This window comes from Stegostoma tigrinum, chromosome 10 (genome assembly GCF_030684315.1).
Source record: "Stegostoma tigrinum isolate sSteTig4 chromosome 10, sSteTig4.hap1, whole genome shotgun sequence".
NCBI lineage: Eukaryota > Metazoa > Chordata > Chondrichthyes > Orectolobiformes > Stegostomatidae > Stegostoma > Stegostoma tigrinum.
The window spans coordinates 37,197,941-37,214,976 of NC_081363.1; the positions used below are offsets into that span (position 1 = coordinate 37,197,941).

General features: G+C 44.0%; 1 protein-coding gene across 2 annotated transcripts in view; it reads right to left on the reverse strand.

Moving 5' to 3' along the window:
• The window catches only part of LOC125455698 (protein delta homolog 1), a 39,156-nt gene extending 27,505 nt beyond the window's left edge, over nucleotides 1-11,651 (reverse strand). Inside the window, exons 1-2 of one of the 2 annotated variants that reach the window (XM_048538028.2) lie at nucleotides 11,140-11,651; nucleotides 8,251-8,314 (exon numbers count right to left, since the gene is read on the reverse strand). In XM_048538028.2, the coding sequence (XP_048393985.1) occupies nucleotides 8,251-8,314; nucleotides 11,140-11,224 (149 nt within the window). In that variant the 5' untranslated portion in view covers nucleotides 11,225-11,651. Of the gene's footprint in view, nucleotides 1-8,250; nucleotides 8,324-11,139 lie in introns of both variants that reach the window. The other variant, XM_048538027.2, reaches the window with a different exon arrangement.
• Between the last annotated feature and the right edge of the window lie 5,385 nt (nucleotides 11,652-17,036).

Sequence of the window (17,036 nt, forward strand, 5' to 3'; positions counted from 1 at the left end):
TGCAGTTTTAATGATTCTCAGTTGGGCAGGTGATGATGAAAAGTAGCAGTAAATATACAAATGTGAGCTTCTATTTGCAATGATTTATCACCTGTGCCAGCTTTGTCCCCCTGGAAGCTGTTTGTCTTTAATTACGTGTTGGTGAAGGGCTATTTGTGGCTTTCAGCGAATTACCTGGTCCACAGCTGGAGCTGTTGATGGAAGATCCTGGGGGTGGATAGTACCTCCACCACTGGTCATTGCCAGATAGCACAGTGCTATAAAGGCAGACGTAATGAGGTGAGCAGCAGAGAATTGTGTGAGATAACTCGCTAGAACTCACAGAAAGAAGCCCTCCCTGAAACTCTGCAAGTTTAACAGCCTGTTATCTCTTTCTCCCGCACAGATGCTGCCTGACCTGCTGAGTTTTTCAGTACCTTGTCATTTTGTTTTGGTAACTGAAACTAGGGCTGAACATAGTCTAATAGATGCATGCCGCACTATCAGAAAACATTGGGTCTTTGTTGCATGACTCACTGATAAGGAAAAATGAAAGCGAGCTGGAAGAATAAAAGATTATTTGCTGAAACAAATGGTCAAGAAGTGTTTGAGCATTGACAACAATCAGATATGTTGTAACTGGAAAGAAATGGCAGCATCACCTAATGGAGAGTGCTCTCCATTTGTCTGGATGAGTGCAGCTCCAAAAACACTCAGAAAGCTCAATGCCATCCAGGAATAAACAGTGCAATTGCTAGACAAGCTATTCACCACATAAGATACTTTCCGGTATCACCACTGGTGCACTGTAGCTATAGCCACTGTGTGTACCATCTACAAGATGTACAGTAATGGCTTACCACAGCTTCTTCAACAGCACCTTCTAATCCCATGACCACTACTGCCCCAGAGGAGCAGGCTACGAGCACATGTAAGGTATTTTCCAAGTTACGTACCATGCTGTCTTGAACATAAGAAACTGGAGCAGGAGTAGGCTGCATAGCCCATTCAACTCTCTCCACCATTGGTAACAATACTGCAGGATCAGCTCCATTTCTCAGTTTGGTCACCACATCACTTACTTGTTTCCTAGAATCCAAAAGTCCTTCAATACCAGCCTTGAACATATTGAATGAGCACCCATCCACAGCCTTCTGGGATAAAGAATTCCAGAGATTCACAGCCCCCAGTGAACAAATTCCTCATCCCATGTGAACACTTATTCTGAGACTCTGCCCTCCTAGTTTTAGACTGTCTAGCCAGGAGAAACCATGGGCTGTATTTTACATTTGAAGCAATAGTATTGCCCTTCCATGTAAACGTCCAAGGCAAATTCACTTCTTCTTGGCCAAATTGTCCTGAGCCAGTAAACAGATAAACACTTTTAATTTGTTACAAGTGGGATGTCTGCCCAACATCAGGAACTAGTCCCACCTCAGAGAGCTCCCAGCCAGTAATGGAGGAGCGGCAGGGACTTGTCCCAGCAGTACCACAGGCGGCATTATGCATGGCTGGGATTCCTCCGAGGCCAACAGGAAGGCACTTAGTACTGCAGCCAGGATTTCAGGTGAGTCTGGGTTCTTACCAGGATGACAGGCCCTGGTGATGAGTGGGCTGTGGGATAGGCCAGAGTTAAAAGAGGGAATAGGAGGATTGTTCACACCTTTGTAGGGGAGGGTTCTCTGGTGGGCACAGGCTGTTCATCAAGGAGACAGCCTCCCATCAGCTTGTTACCAATTTTATAGCTCTATGCAAAATTTGGAAACAACTTTAGCCATGAAGCTGATGACAAATGAGTTGTTTATTCTCATCAGTCACATTTCACTGAATTGAATGACTTAACTTCAGATGTTGGACAGTTAATGCAAATTGCGTTAGGAAGCAGTGATCTTTTTTCCAAACAGAGTCATCATTTGATCATGATTATTGGACTAAATGTTAAGATTTTTGTTCTGCAGCTCCATATTTGATTGAAACTTTTATATTTCCTATTACATTTTACCATGCATCTTGTTTTTTTACTAGTGTGTTGACCTGCCATGGATAATATGGATGGAGAAGCTTAACTGGCCAATGGTTGGCCCCAGGAGCCTCAACTGTCCCACAGGCGCTGGGCAATGGTCATATGTCACTGACCTGACATCCAATTTTATATTACCCCTCGCATTGCCTGAATTCTGCATATCTGACATCTGATGTGCACAATTTAGCCCAGACTCTTAATAGGACATAGAACATAGAACAACGTGGCACAGAACAGGCCCTTCGGCCCTCCATGTTGCGCCGACCTGTGAACTAATCTAAGCCCATTCCCCTAAACTATCCCATCGTCAACCATATGCAAGGGCTGTATAAATGCCCCTCATGTGGCTGAGTTACCTACATTGGCAGGCAGGGCATTCCACGCCCTTACCACTCTCTGAGTAAAGAACCTGCCTCTGACATCTGTCTTAAATCCGTCACCCCTCAATGTGTAGCTGCACCCCCTTGTACAAGCTGAAGTCACCATCTTCAGAAAAAGACTCTCTGTCCACCCTATCTAATCCACTGATCATCTTGTATGTCTCTATTAAATCCCCTCTTAGCCTCCATCTCTCCAATGAGAACAGACCCAAGTTCCTCAGCCTTTCTTCACAAGACCTTCGCTCCAGACGAGGCAACATCCTGGTAAATCTCCTCTGCACCTGTTCCAACGATTCCACATCCTTCCTGTAATGGAGCGACCACGCAATAGTCAAAGTGAGGCCGCACTGTAGAGTTGCAGCATGACATCACATCTCTGGAACTCAATCCTTCTACCATTGCAACCTAACACACCATCAGACTCCTGAACAGCACCATCAACCTGGGCGGCAATTTTCAGCAATCTGTGCACATGGACACCAAGATCCCTTTGCTCACAGCTCCCTCAGAACCCTTATATTTCACTTAGATCTAAACTTGAGACAGTATAGGCCCAATTGCTCAGCTTCTCATCACAGGACAATTATTTCATTTAAGCAAAATACACCTTCACTGGGTAGAGATGAAAACACCAGGCAGTGTTCCAATCATTGCCCCATCAAAGCCCAGTACAATTCTAAGAAGACTTTTCCACACTTGTACTGCAATCTCCACAACATTTTGTTTGCTTTCCTAATTGCTTCACAAATTTCTGTAATTCTTATACATTGCCATCAATTCAAGATTGCTGGTTTTAAATCCTGGAATTCTCTATGTAACAGCACTATGGCTATACTTCCACAAAATGGCCTGCAGCAGTTCAAGAAAACTGCTCACCACACCTTGTTCCTAAGGACAATTAGGGATGGACTAGTCAGTTACATTCATGCTATGAACATCTGAAAATACTGATGAACATCAACCGCTACAAGGTGACAATGGTTACATCATAAATACTCTGCAATGACGACAGATCCATTCTCCAAAAAGCAAGTTCAGCCTCTAATTTTTGAGTTCCACATTCTCTCGAGTTGGGATATTATCAGAATTACTTTTGAGGGAATGTCTGGAGCAGGATTTATTAATCATTTTGCCTCTGGTATCTCCCGCTGATATTATAAACAATGAACACCCTGTAACATAAAAAGTGTTTGTAACATCCCTGTTACTGTTTGTCAATAGTAAGCATAGGTTCAACGACTTCATTCTGTATTCAATGAATCTATTAAAAGTTGATCCATTTGATTTTTCACAATTCATATACCAATGATCTCATCCATCAAACTGTTCTCCAGGAAGAAAGGATCTGCCAGGACTACATTTAAGAATATCATGCATGAGTCCATTTAATAAGGAACTGGTAGAAATATACAGACACCCCACTCTAAAATAGATACATGTGACCAACAGCATGACTGCCATTGACACTGCTTAATGGCAGTTCTGGAACAATATCTCCAGCAGCATTACATCTGAACAACTGATTGCGTTTAAACTAAAACAATTTATGTAAAAATGTGATTAACTCTGGCACAATAATATTAGAATATGCATAATGTGAGGGTTAACTGATATGCTGCATCATCATGTCAAATCATGAGAGGCATAGATGAGGTGAATGGGCAAGGTCTTTTCCCCAGGGTAGGGCAGTCCAAAACTAAAGGGCACAGGTTTAATGTGTATGCTATCAAATTTTTAACATTCACAACTACACTGGAATTAAAATATTAAATTGACATGCTTGATAGGACTCTTAATAGTATTTTGTCATTAAAAATACGGAAAGCAAGCAACTTTGTTTAACAAATTCTCACATTTTTGCAAATTTAACTGCATCCCTGTATTAAGATAAACCAGGGATGTGACAAGTAGAGAGGCAATACAGAAGATTGACAATTTGAAGAGAATATTTCCTTCTTTAAAGAAACATGGTCATAATTTAATGCTTTCAACCTGCCATTTATTTATCCAGGAATCAAGACCTGAAAATCAAAAAATGCAAATCGCTTACTTCAGATGTACAATATTGTCTATCAATTGCATCTCCAGAGGGACTTCAAGCAGAGTATGTTCTAAGGTCTGTCAAGCTGTCCACATAAAATCAATATCCATAGCAGTGCAATCCTAGTTAAAGCCAAGCAGCCCACTACTGATCCAGATATGGTGACTGGCAAACAATATTCATAAACATTAGGCCAGTGTGCAGAATTAAAACTAAATGCTTTGTAAAAACATTCACAAAAACAATAATAGCAATGTGTCAGTGTAGGATGCTTGGTGATTTGCTTTGAATAGTTCTGAAACAATCAGAAATGATCACTTTGCTTAAAAAGAAAATTCACCACTTTCCGAAATTGACTGTGTGTTCTCTTGAAGGATGTCACTGTTAAAACTGGCTACGGTGATCCATAATCTATACTTTAGCACAGACATCAATTTCCAGCTTTCCCTTCTGCAGCCTTCACTTGGTCACCTTCCATCTGAAAGGCACAGAACTCAGCTCTTAAATACAAAGTCTTTTCAGTATCATCTTCTCTCGAACTACACTGGAACCGTTATAGAGATATACAGTATAGATACAGACCCTTTGGTTCAACTCTTCCTGTTTGAGCCTTAAACAGATGCGCATTTCTAACTCTGACACTTCTCACACAGCATTTTTTCAATCATTTATAGTGTCAGAGAGTCATACAGCATGGAAACAGATCCTATGGCCCAACTTGTCCATGCTGACCAAATATCCTAAAGTGAACTCATCCAATTTGCCTGCATTTGGACCATATTTCTCTAAACCATTCCTGTCCAAATGTCTTTTAAATGGCATAACTGCACTTGCCTGTGCCACTTCCTTTGGAAGCTCATTCCATGCATGCACCATCCTTTGCATGAAAAAGTTGCCCATCAGATCCCTTGTTATATCTTTCCCCTCTCACATTAAACCTGTGCCCTTTAGTTTTGGACTCCCATACGCTGGGGTAAAGACCTTGACTATTCACCTCATCTATGCCTCTCATGATTTTATGAAATTCTACGAGGTCACCGCTCAGCCTCCAACACTCCAGGGAAAAAAAGTACCAGCCTATCCAGCCTCTCCTATAACACAAGCCTTCTTTGTTTCTGCGCTTTTCTGTAATTGGACCCTCAAGGAACTACTCTATGAGAAAGAAACCTTATTCAATAAAGATCAAAAAGAGGAAAAATGTCTTGGCTCACTAGGTAAGTGGGGCAGAATTTTTTTACGGTTCCTTTCATTCACATGCTACAGCTTCAGCAAAGGTGGTGGGGGGGTGTGGGGATGGGGAGGGGTGCTGGTGGTCTTGGGAACTCTGGAAAAATGATGAGCAGCAGAAAGCCCTGACAAAATGATGCTCTGTGGAGAGTCATCTAGACTTGAAACGTTAGCTTGCTTTCTCTCCACGGATGCTACCTGACCCACTGATTTTCAGTATTCTTTTCTTTTCAGCTGAGAAAATGAGTGTCTGGTTGATCCTAAATAACATAAAATTGAAAAGTTATTGACTTCAATATGAAAGAAATCAGGAGTAATGTGCAACTCCAATTGGCCGCATCAATTGGAACCATTGTTACGAGATAGTAGGAACTGCCGATGCTGGAGAATCTGAGATAACATGGTGTGAAGCTGGATGACCACAGCAGGTCAAGCAGCATCAGAGGAGCAGGAAAATTTGATGTTTCAGGTCGAGACCCTTCTTGCAGGCCAAGCAGCATCAGAGGAGCAGGAAAGTTTGATGTTTTGGGTCGAGACCCTTCTTCAGAAAATGAAGAAGGGTCTCGACCTGAAACATCAAATTTTCCTGCTCCTCTGATGCTGCTTGACCTGCTGTGTTCATCCAGCTTCACACCGTGTTATCTCAACTGAAACCATGTTCAATACTCTTGGGACAATGAACTTAAGTCTTAGAATGATTTAACTCAGATCCCATCAGAATGCTGCACTGTTCAATACTAGAACATCAGAGACGTAATACAAGTAAGGCAGAGAGGTAGGGAGTCTTAGCAACTGAAGGCATAATACTAATGGGCAAATGATTAAAATGATTGATGTTGGTAAGAACCAGAGGAGTACAGGTATCTTGGAGGGCTTAAAGGGCTGCTGGAAGTTATAGAGATTGTGAGGGGTCATGCTTTGGAGAGATCTATTAACAAGAATAATAATTTTAAATTCCAGGGACAGGTTTCCCTGGCGGCAGTGTAGGCCGGCATGTAGAAGAGTTTTGTACAGATATACAGTTGGAAGATCAACTTGGAGTCAAGTATGACAGCAAAGTTGCCAACAATTTGGTTCGGCCTCTGACAGTTGCCTGGGAAGAGGATGGTATCATTCAAAACCATACTTTCTTATAGTCATAGGAGGATATTTAATACCACGAGCTGGAGGCCTGGCCTTCCCCGGGAGCAATAGCCCCAGGGACAAGGTCCTGCCCAAAAAGTGCTCCCAATCAGTCAGAGAGTTACATTTTGATTGAATGGCAGCCTCACTGAGGAGGGATGGCTACTATCAATACAATATCAACACAAGGCCTAGGATCATTGCTGGATTCAGGACACAGTTGCATGATGGAGGTTATGGGGGTAAAGGTCACAAAGGGTTATAGGGTTTGTAGAATTAGCAGCCAGGGCAGGAAAGTCCCTCAGTGGATCTCTCCTTCCCGATAGAGTTCCACAATCAGGTCGCTCAGTGTTTTGAATGACAGACATCTCCAGAAGTCTGTAAGTGACACCACAGCAGACTTGCAAGTTGTGCTCCTCCATGGCAAAACAATGTCTATCACTTTGTTAGTAACAGCTGTGACAGAAATGAGGCCCTGATGTGGACACTGATTGCCCACTTAAGGGCCTCAAATAATGGCAAGGTAAGAAGTGGGTGCAGAATATATTAATGAGACGTGTTCCAGGAACAAGGGTCTTCAATTGCATGGAAAGATGAGAGAAGGTGGGTTTGTTCTCAGTACGGGAGGTTCAGAGGAAATTTGATAAGGGTCTTTGTGGGTTCAGTTAGCTCAGTTGGTAGGATAGCTGGTTTGTGATAGAGAGTGATAGCAACAATATAGGTTCAATTCCTACACCAGGTGAGGTTACCAGGAAGGACTCTCTGCTCGCCTGAGGTGAGGCTACCCTGAGATGAAACCACCACCACCAACACAAGTCATATCTTGTTAGTGAAAGAGTGTCCAATGGTGTGGAAGGGCTACAGTGCCTTTACTGATAGGAGTCCAGAAAGAGTAGCGAGAACCTGTTCCTCCCATTGCAGAACAGTCAAGGACACAGATTAAAAGTGAGTGGCCAAGAAACTAGCCAATATAAATAAAGCAAAACCTGAAAGAACTGCGGATACTGTTAAAACAACAGAAAAGTTGCTGCAAAAGCTCAGCAGGTCTGGCAGCATCTGTGAAGGAACAAAAAGAGTTAATCTTTCAGGTCTGGTGCTCCTTCCTCAGACGCAATATAAATAAATCCTTTTTTATGTATCAGATAGTTACTAGCTAGAGTGCACTGCCTGAGAGTCTGGCAAATTCAAATGATGTAAAATACTTGGTTAAGCCCCCCAAGGGAAAAGTAGTCACATCATGGGGTTAGGGAACCAGCTATAATATTTGTGTGGAGAACCAATATGGATTCTGCAGGCCAAATAGCCTTCTTATGTGCTATAGCTACTCCTAGGTTCAATGTTAACTATTAACTAGTCCAGTGCTGCACAGTTTAGTCAAATGACATCAGTTTGTAATTATAAACAAAGAAGATTATCTTCTTTATAAATCTAGAACTTAGATAACATTCACCAAGTTGAACATATAGTTAAGTTTGTACCTGCATTCACCAGTGGTCTCACAGAATCCATTTAATGAATGACAGCCATGTTTGCATTCAGTTCCTACAGGTACTGAAGAAAAATGTAAATTAGTGATTGCCCAACTAATAAACAGTTACCGTTCCTAGAAAACATTTTAAAATATTACCTCAGAAGTTGCTAATGTATTATTAGATTCCATTGTGTACCTATTACCACTTCCAGTGGATATTCAATATCAAAGATAGCAAAGGTTTAATTATTCTTCATGCACTCCTTGTACCTTGAGGGTACAGTTAGTTTGCTGATCTACATTTTGTTTTAATTTCAAGTCGATTTTATATTTAAATCCACAGAGTTTAATTCAAAGAATGGACTGAATTAATAATGAGGTTGTTTGGCACTAGAGATCTGATGTTCCACTAATCAAATTCAAAGAAATTTAAATATGAATAAAAAGTTGTGGAATGCCAATTAATCGTTTGTGTTTGATATTCTGTTGAGCTTTCATATTCTTCAAGAACAGAAGTAAACCTCAAGAAAAGATTTAAGAAGTCATTTTAACTTGTAGAATTGTAAGAACTTTCTAGAATTGCACAAGCATATCAAAAGGTAAGTATATGAATCCAACTTAGACAAGGCATTAGCAGGATATGGGTAGGGGAATGTTAGCACTGTAGGAATTTTATATTTAAATTTATTGTAAAAATTATAGTTGTCATGGTACAAGAGAATAAAAGAGGTCCAGGAAAACAAGGAGAATTGAAGGTTTATTAGTAACATTGTAGTCAATCTGTCTTTTGCAATAGAGTCAGCCTTCTGTGAATACCGATGCAACAATTCTGATTGCTTATAACTTACCTGCGAGACTGCTGGTGAAATGCACCACTCGTGCTATAAACTCTGTAATGACAGTCAACTGTTTGCATTAGAGTACTAGATGAATTCAAGATCATTACTATCCTCCACATTTATGTCTTAGAAGCCCGAAATAGCTTGTGTGACATTATAGAATGAGCCAGTTTGGGACTGTATTATTGTGACACGTATTACTATGCCCTTGGCAATGTTTATGAATATACTTTGTGAAGTATTATGTGTGTCACACAATAATGATAAATATATTGTCCACTTGTTCTGTTCTCTCTTCTAACTCCAAAAATCCAGACCTTTCTAAACAAATAAAAACAACATCGTTTGCTTGGATGACTCCTTGGTTACCTCAGTAGTTGTATTATGACCTTCTTATTACGAATACTGCGTCAAGGGCCGGTCCTTCTGTAGTATGATCTCACCTGCCTGTGAACCTGTAACATATAATCCCTGTTCTTTGTCATTCCCACTTCCCTGTTTCTGTTGCTGAAAATGAGTTATACTTCTAACTTTTCTCCTTCCGACCAAAGGAACTCTTTCTTTCACCAAAGCTACCGTTGTTTTTATTTCAGATTTCCGGCAACTGAAGCTAGAGTTTTGAAGCTCATTGTGTGTCTGCTGTACACACAGCTCCACATGGACCCGGTCATTAATAATCGTTGTTACCTATCGATGCTGAAATATTTCCCTTTCAATAACACAAATGAATTTTTTTAGGACTTTGATATCAGAAGTGTGACAAGATCTTTATTACACGTGTTTTATGATGAAGCCGACAGAGAACAATGTGACTCCAGTGCCAAAATAAAATGTGAGAAACAGGCACTATTTGTTAAAACTACGAACGTCAGCTAAGTTTCAGTCATCAAAACTGCTTAGGAAAGATTACCATAAACACATGGAAAAAGGTACAAAGTCAAGCGAGACGGTGAACATTTGAAGCGTTTTAATACTGACCATAAAAATGACACATTGTTTATCGTTGCGATGGTGTGATTGCGGCAAGACGCCAGCACATTCACTTCCAGGGACACAAGGTGGCAGGTTATCGTTCTCTCACTGGGGCTGAACAACATCTCAGCATCGCTGAGTTCAATGCAGGTCCATCTTCCTACCCTCAGCCCCCATTTCTCCATTTAAAAGGCTGTTTAAAATATGGCTTCAACTCCTTGTTAACATTCTCCTCCAAACTTTCTACAATGTCATGCTGCTGTGTTTTTCTATAGAAAGGGATAGGATGATCAACAGATTTCTATCCACCGAATCTGAGGGAGAGTGGATTCGTTCTTGGAAGCTCATTGTGCTCCAGTCGCGCGCATTAAAAATCCAAGGAGCATCATTCTCAAAGAAATGTCAGTTTCATTGGATTTGTCTCCACAAGGAATGAACAATCTCATACATATACTATGTGGTTACACAGCGGATGAGTTCATTTTTTAAGGCTAATGGTGCCTATTTTTTAGTAACGTTTTGTTCCTCGAGATGAAATCCTCCAAAGTATCACTTATTCTTCTTCATCAATCCTAACAAACAGATCTGAACATGTGGGTCTAAGAGGTGCACCGCACGTGTTATTAAATGCGAGTTCTGTTTTACAATATCATTTTCACTGATAATTCACTCTTTCTAAGAGAAGCGTCTTTGAGCCAATATAGTTCTCCCACAGGTCTAAGCAGAAAGGCTCTGCTTATAGCCTGGCAGGATAATTGAAAAAAAATCAGCGTTATGAACTTCAGCATCCAAGATTTGATATTAACATGCAATTACTTTAGTATGTGTCCAACCTGTGAAAATCAATTCGTTTCTTTCAAAAAGTTCGTTTGATCTGAGTGAGCCCCAGATGCAGGATTGCAGGTTTCCCACTGGGGAGAGAGTGCCTCTCACGGTCGCCAATGTCCACGGGTCATCGCGGACACCTCTGGTCCCCAAGGGAAACACATCAATCCGAAACGCCGAGTGGCTCGGTTAATGTAACGGTCCTCAATCAGATCCTGACCTGACACGGGATAGAACCGTTGAATAAAGTCTCCATTTACCTTGAGTGAAGGCGCCGGCAATGAGGGTCAGAATGCAGCAAGCGAATACCGGAGGAGCGCGGCGGGGATTCACGGCTGTCTTCATGCTTGAGAGCTTCTGTATTCTTCGAACGACCTGAACGGTAGTTGAGAAAGACTGACCGCTCTGACCCGAATGAATAAGCAGCAGTTTCCCCACAGGGCAGCCAGGCTGGCTTTCCCGAGACTACCTAAACCGCCTGGTGGCGGTGACCAAGTTCCAGCTGAACAGCCATTTCTCGGTCCATGGAAAAGGTGAGAAGGGGGCAGAGACAGGCACTGAGGCTGCTCCTTGTCACTCTTGGAGAGGGAGAGGGATCGCCGATGCGGCAGGCAGTGTGTCTGCTGGCCTCTGGGGGTGCTGCAGGGGAGGCTGAGCACACACTCCCCCCGCCTTCCTGGGCTTCAGGCGGCAGCTGGAGATCCCGGAGTGAGACTCAGCGCACGCCCCCTGCGCCAGGCGAGCCTCAGCAACACACGCCCCAGCAAAGCGCACTCCAGCTTCTGAATTGAGGCTCCCTTCTGGCGAATCATCGTTTAAATACCACAGAGAATCTCACAGGGCACAAGGAGGTCAATCGGCTCATCCTGGCCCTGCTAGCCCTCTGGAGGCTTTGTCTGCACCTTCTCTCTGCTCAGAGCCCTGCACAAGGTTCCGAGTATCCCTGGAGCTCCCAGCATTTTTTTCTTCAGGCAACGCCTTTCTGATCACAAAAGCAAAACCTTTTCTTTCCTTGCCCCGTCCGTGGTCTTTATGCCAATGCCCTGCTCCCGGCCATGTGACCTAAATAAGTAAAGGAAGCGTGGTGTTATTGCTTGTGTACTCAGCATCCCATCACTGCCTTCAACCACATTGTAACAGTGCTCAATGGTGTCGCCTCTTCCCTCTTCGGCGAATCAGTACGAATAGGATGACCTTGGAGTAAATGCCTTCTTCCAAATATCCTGCCTGAAGTGACTTGAATCCAGATCACCTTGCTTCCACTGCTGGGTTGACTTTAGACCATCTGTAGAGCTAAAACAGAATTCACGTTTTGAATCCAGTGACCCTTCTTCCTCTAATTTCTCTCCACAGATTCTGCCAATCCTGCCGAGTTTCTCCAGCAATTTCTGTTTTTTTTTTCTGGAGCTCCGGGCTCCTTTATTTTCGGAATTACCGGGTCCTCGTTCCGTTCCACTCATTGTAAGGTCACTGGAACCTATCTCTTCAACCAACATGGATTACTTTACATTCTTTGTTATCAAATTGGGTTTTCCAGTTGACTCCTGAGTTTGATAAATGAGCTAAATCCTGCAGCAAGTATCATTTCTGCTTTTGTTTTGGGGACCACCGGCATATATCACGAAAGAAGATTTGATTTTAACATTTGAAACGCTGTTATTTTGAAGATTATCATTCCCACCCATCCCCCACCCCATTCGACGGAGCTGGTGCTGAGTTTTGCAGATTTCCATTCAGTATGTCCATCCAGCCTATGTATAACCAGGGCGACTACACATCTAATCCAGTGTTCTACGCAGATTTTGGTTGTAAACTATTCTATCTTGTCCCTGAGTAAAAGAGTGTGACAAGCAGCTCCTTTCTCCTTTAATTGTTTGTGAAATATAATTTGTTAACTACAGTGCTCAAAGATGTTATTACACACAGGCGTATGTTGGTCCCGAATTCTGGTCTCCTCGCTCAGGCCTAGGGATATTACTACTGTGCGACAATTTCTTTTTTTGCTATTTGTATCACTGTATAGTTATTTCTACAGCCCATCCTCAATAGGAATTTGTATCAGGGATAATAGGAACTGCGGATGCTGGAGAATCCGAGATAACATGTTGTGGAGCTGGATGAACACAGCAGGCCAAGCAGCGTCAGAGGAGCACAAAAGCTGACGTTTGGACCCTTCAAGAGAAATTGGGGGGGGGGGAGAGGGTTCTGAAATAAACAGAGACAGGGGCAGGTGGATCGAAGATGGCGAGAGGAGAAGATAGGTGGAGAGGAGACACAAGTCAAAGAGGCGGGGATGGAGCCAGTAAAGGTGTGTGGAGGTGGGGAGGTAGGGGGGAGATAGGTCAGTCCAGGGAGGACGGACAGGTGACGGGGGAGAGATGGGGTTAGTAGGTAGGAGATGGGGGTGGAGCTTGAGGTGGGAGGAGGGGATAGGTGGGAGGAAGAACAGGATAGGGAGGCGGGGCCGAGCTGCGCTGGTTTTGGGATGCAGTGGGGGGAGGGGAAGAGCTGGGCTGGTTGTGTGGTGCAGCGGGGGAAGGGGACGAACTGGGCTGGTTTAGGGATGCAGTGGGGGAAGGGGAAGAGCTGGGCTGGTTGTGTGGTGCAGTGGGGGAAGGGGACGAACTGGGCTGGTTTAGGGATGCAGTGGGGAAAGGGGAGATTTTGAAGCTGGTGAAGTCCACATTGATACCATTGGGCTGCAGGGTTCCCAAGCGGAATATGAGTTGCTGTTCCTGCAACCTTCGGGTGGCATCATTGTGGCACTGCAGGAGGCCCATGATGGACATGTCATCTAAAGAATGGGAGGGGGAGTGTTCGCGACTGGGAGGTGCAGTTGACTGTCTCTACACAAATGTAAGTCGATCTCAGTGCATCAGTACTCACGTTGGTGCTGTTATTTTCAATAGCCTAGGTTATATGTTTTCTGCTGGAGCAGACTGGAAGACAGCTTAGATATTTATTTCTTGAAGTGTGCAAATTGACGCCATTCCTAACTAGCGATTATTTGTGGAAAACAAACTTTCCTGTTTCAACTAATTTTTCTTGCGTAACTCTAATTTCGGAACTGTACCGTTCTTTATCGGAAAGCTGAACATTGTATTCCAAGTATTTCATATGTTTGTATATATTTAGAGGAGGACACTTCTTTGAAATCCAAGTTGTAGCCCTGTCTCCGGGGGGACATTATTTCGTTTTGAGCTCATGCGGCAGAACTTATACACACGTATCGGAGATTTAATTGCTTCCGGGAAGCGGAGCTTCATGCACGAAGGGAAATACACAAAACGCTTCCTCGTATTTCAGGGTATATCTCCCAACCAATGCTCACATGACCACAGTTCTAAAACCAATTGTTCCTCGATTATAAAAAGACCAGAGTACACTGATGTAATCGATTTTGATATCAGTGAAATAGCTCAAAGAACTTCGGATCCTGGCAATCTGAAACAAACAGACAAAAAAAGTACAAAAACAAAGTTGCTGGAAAAGCTCAGCAGGTCTGGCAGCGTCTGTGAAGGAGAAAACACATTAAACGTTTCGGGTCCGGTGACCCTTCCTCAGAACTTTTTTTGTAATGGAGGTAATCTGTGATCCTGGGAGAATTCAAAACATGAGGGTTGAAACTTCAGTTGGAATCCACGTGTGGGGGTGAGCCTGAGCCGGAGGCAGTCACCGAGGAATGTGATTATGGCTGTGGAAACGAGTTTTAGCAAATAGCTGGTCAAACACGAGGAGTGGCAGTGAAATTAAAGTCAGTGGGCAGGAGGAGAGATTGGAACGGAAATCCCCGTGGGAGAGAGGAGCAGAACTTCTTCGGTGAGCATGGCTGGAAGAGATGTGGCAGTGAGTTAAATACTAAATAAAAAATACTAAATAAAACGACCCGAAACGTTAACTCTGTTTTTTCTTCCACAGATGCTGCCAGACCTGCTGAGCTTTTCTAGCAACTTTGTTTTTGTTCCTGATTTACAGCATCCGCAGTTCTTTTGGTTTTTATTTAGAAAAAAAAACAGAAATTTGGACTGGCATGGTGGCTCAGTGATTAGCACTGCGACCTCACAGCACCAGAGACGCGGGCTCGATTCCATCCTCAGGCAACTATCTGCTTGGAATTTGCACATTCTCCCCATGTCTGTGTGGGCTTTGATGGGCCGAATGGCCTGCTTCCACACTATAGGGATTCTATTGATGTTGGAGAAACTCAACAGGTCTGGCATCAGCTGCACTGGTGAGAAACCAGAGTTAACACCTTGAGTACATTAACTCTTTTTCGAAATTTCTGACTCTGCTTTCTCTCTGCAGCTGATGCCAGACCTGCTGAGTTTCTCTTTCAGTTTGACATAACCAAGTTTCATTCCATTCAGGTCTTCCCCAGAAAATTCAAACAATATTTACAAAGTTAATCCTGTGTTTTACTAGCTGATTCATAATCTTTACAGGCACATATAATGTCCTTTGAATTTTTAACTCACTCAGAAACAGTAGAAACTGCTGATGCTGGAGCCAGGGATAACACAGTGTGGAGCTGGAGGAACAGAGCAGGCCAGGCAGCACCAGAGGAGCAGGAAAGTTGAGGTTTTGGGTCGGGATCCTTCTTCAGAAATGGGGGATGGGGAAGAGAGCTCAGAAAGAAATAGAGAGAGGAGGGGTGGGGCTGAAGAAGGTGTGTAGGATGGTTTCAGGTGAGTGTAGATAGGGAGTGTAGGTGGGGTTTGGTCAGTGAGGTGGGTGGGGTGGATAGGTGGGAGAGAAGATGAACAGGTTGTGTCAGGTCAAGGAGGTGGGGAGGAGAGGGAGGCTAGGTCATGGGATGTGGCTGGGGGGTGGGGAGATTTTGTAACTGGTAAAGTCCACATTGAGACCATTGGGTTGTAGACTCCCTGGGCGGAATATGAGATGCTGCTCCTCCAATTAGTGGGTGGTGGCATTGTGATACTGGAGGAGGCCCAGACATGTCACCCATGGAGTGGGAGAGGGAGTTGAAATGGTTTGCAATCAGAAGGTGTTGTTTGTTGCGAACAGAGCGCAGGTGGTCTACAAAGCAGTCTCTGAGCCTCCGCTTGGTCTCACTGATGTAGAGGAAGCCACATCGGGAGCAGCGGATGCAATAGACCACATTGATAGATGTGCAGGTGACCCTCTGCCTGATGTGAAAGGTTTTTTTGGTTCCTTAGATGGGGGTGAGGGGGGAGGTGTGGGGCAGGTGTAGCACTTCCTGCGGTTGCAGGGAAAAGTGCCAGGGGTGGTGGAGTTATTGGGGAGTGTAGAGCGGACGAGGGAGTTGCGGAGGGAGCAGTCCCTCCGGAAGGCAGATAGGGGTGGGGTGAGAAATATATCTTTGATTGTGGGGTCAGATTGCAGGTGGTGGAAGTGTTGGAGACTGATACATTGAATCCGGAGCTCAGTGGGGTGGTATATGAGGACAAAGGGAATTCTGTCTTTGTTTTTGTTCTGGGGAGGGGATGTGAGGGCTGAGGTATGGGAAACGCAACAGATGTGGTCCAGAGCATTTTTGGCTGCTGAAGGAGGGAAGTTGCAGTCCTTGAAATAAGAGGACACCTTGAAACTGAAATCTATTTCAAGTCCACCTCCTCCCACCCACCTTTCAGCAAGAATGAGATCTGCTACTCCCAATTTCTCCGCCACCGCTGCATTTGTTCCCAAGTTGGTGTGTTCCACTCCTCCACTCCCATATGTCCTTTTCTAGAGCTCTGTTCACAACAAATGACCACACCTTCCAATCATGAATCATTTCAACACGCCCTCCCACTCCCTGGGTAACATGTCCATCCTGGGCCTCCTCCAGTGTCACAGTGACGCCACCCGCAAACTGGAGGAGCAGCATCTCATATTCCACCTTGGGAGCCCACAGCCCAATGGTCTCAATGTGGACTTTACCAGTTTCAAAATCTCCCCACCCCCAACCTCACCCCAAGACCAACCCTCCCTCTCCTCCCCACGTCATTGACCTGACACAACCTGTCCATCTTCTTTCCCACCTATCCGCCCCTCCCACCTCACTGACCAATCCCCACCACTCCCTACCTACACTCACCTACTACCATCCCACCTACCTTCCCCCAGCCCCACCCCTCCTCTCTCGATTTCTTTCTGAGCTCCCTTCCCCATCCCCCATTTCTGAAGAAGGGTCCCA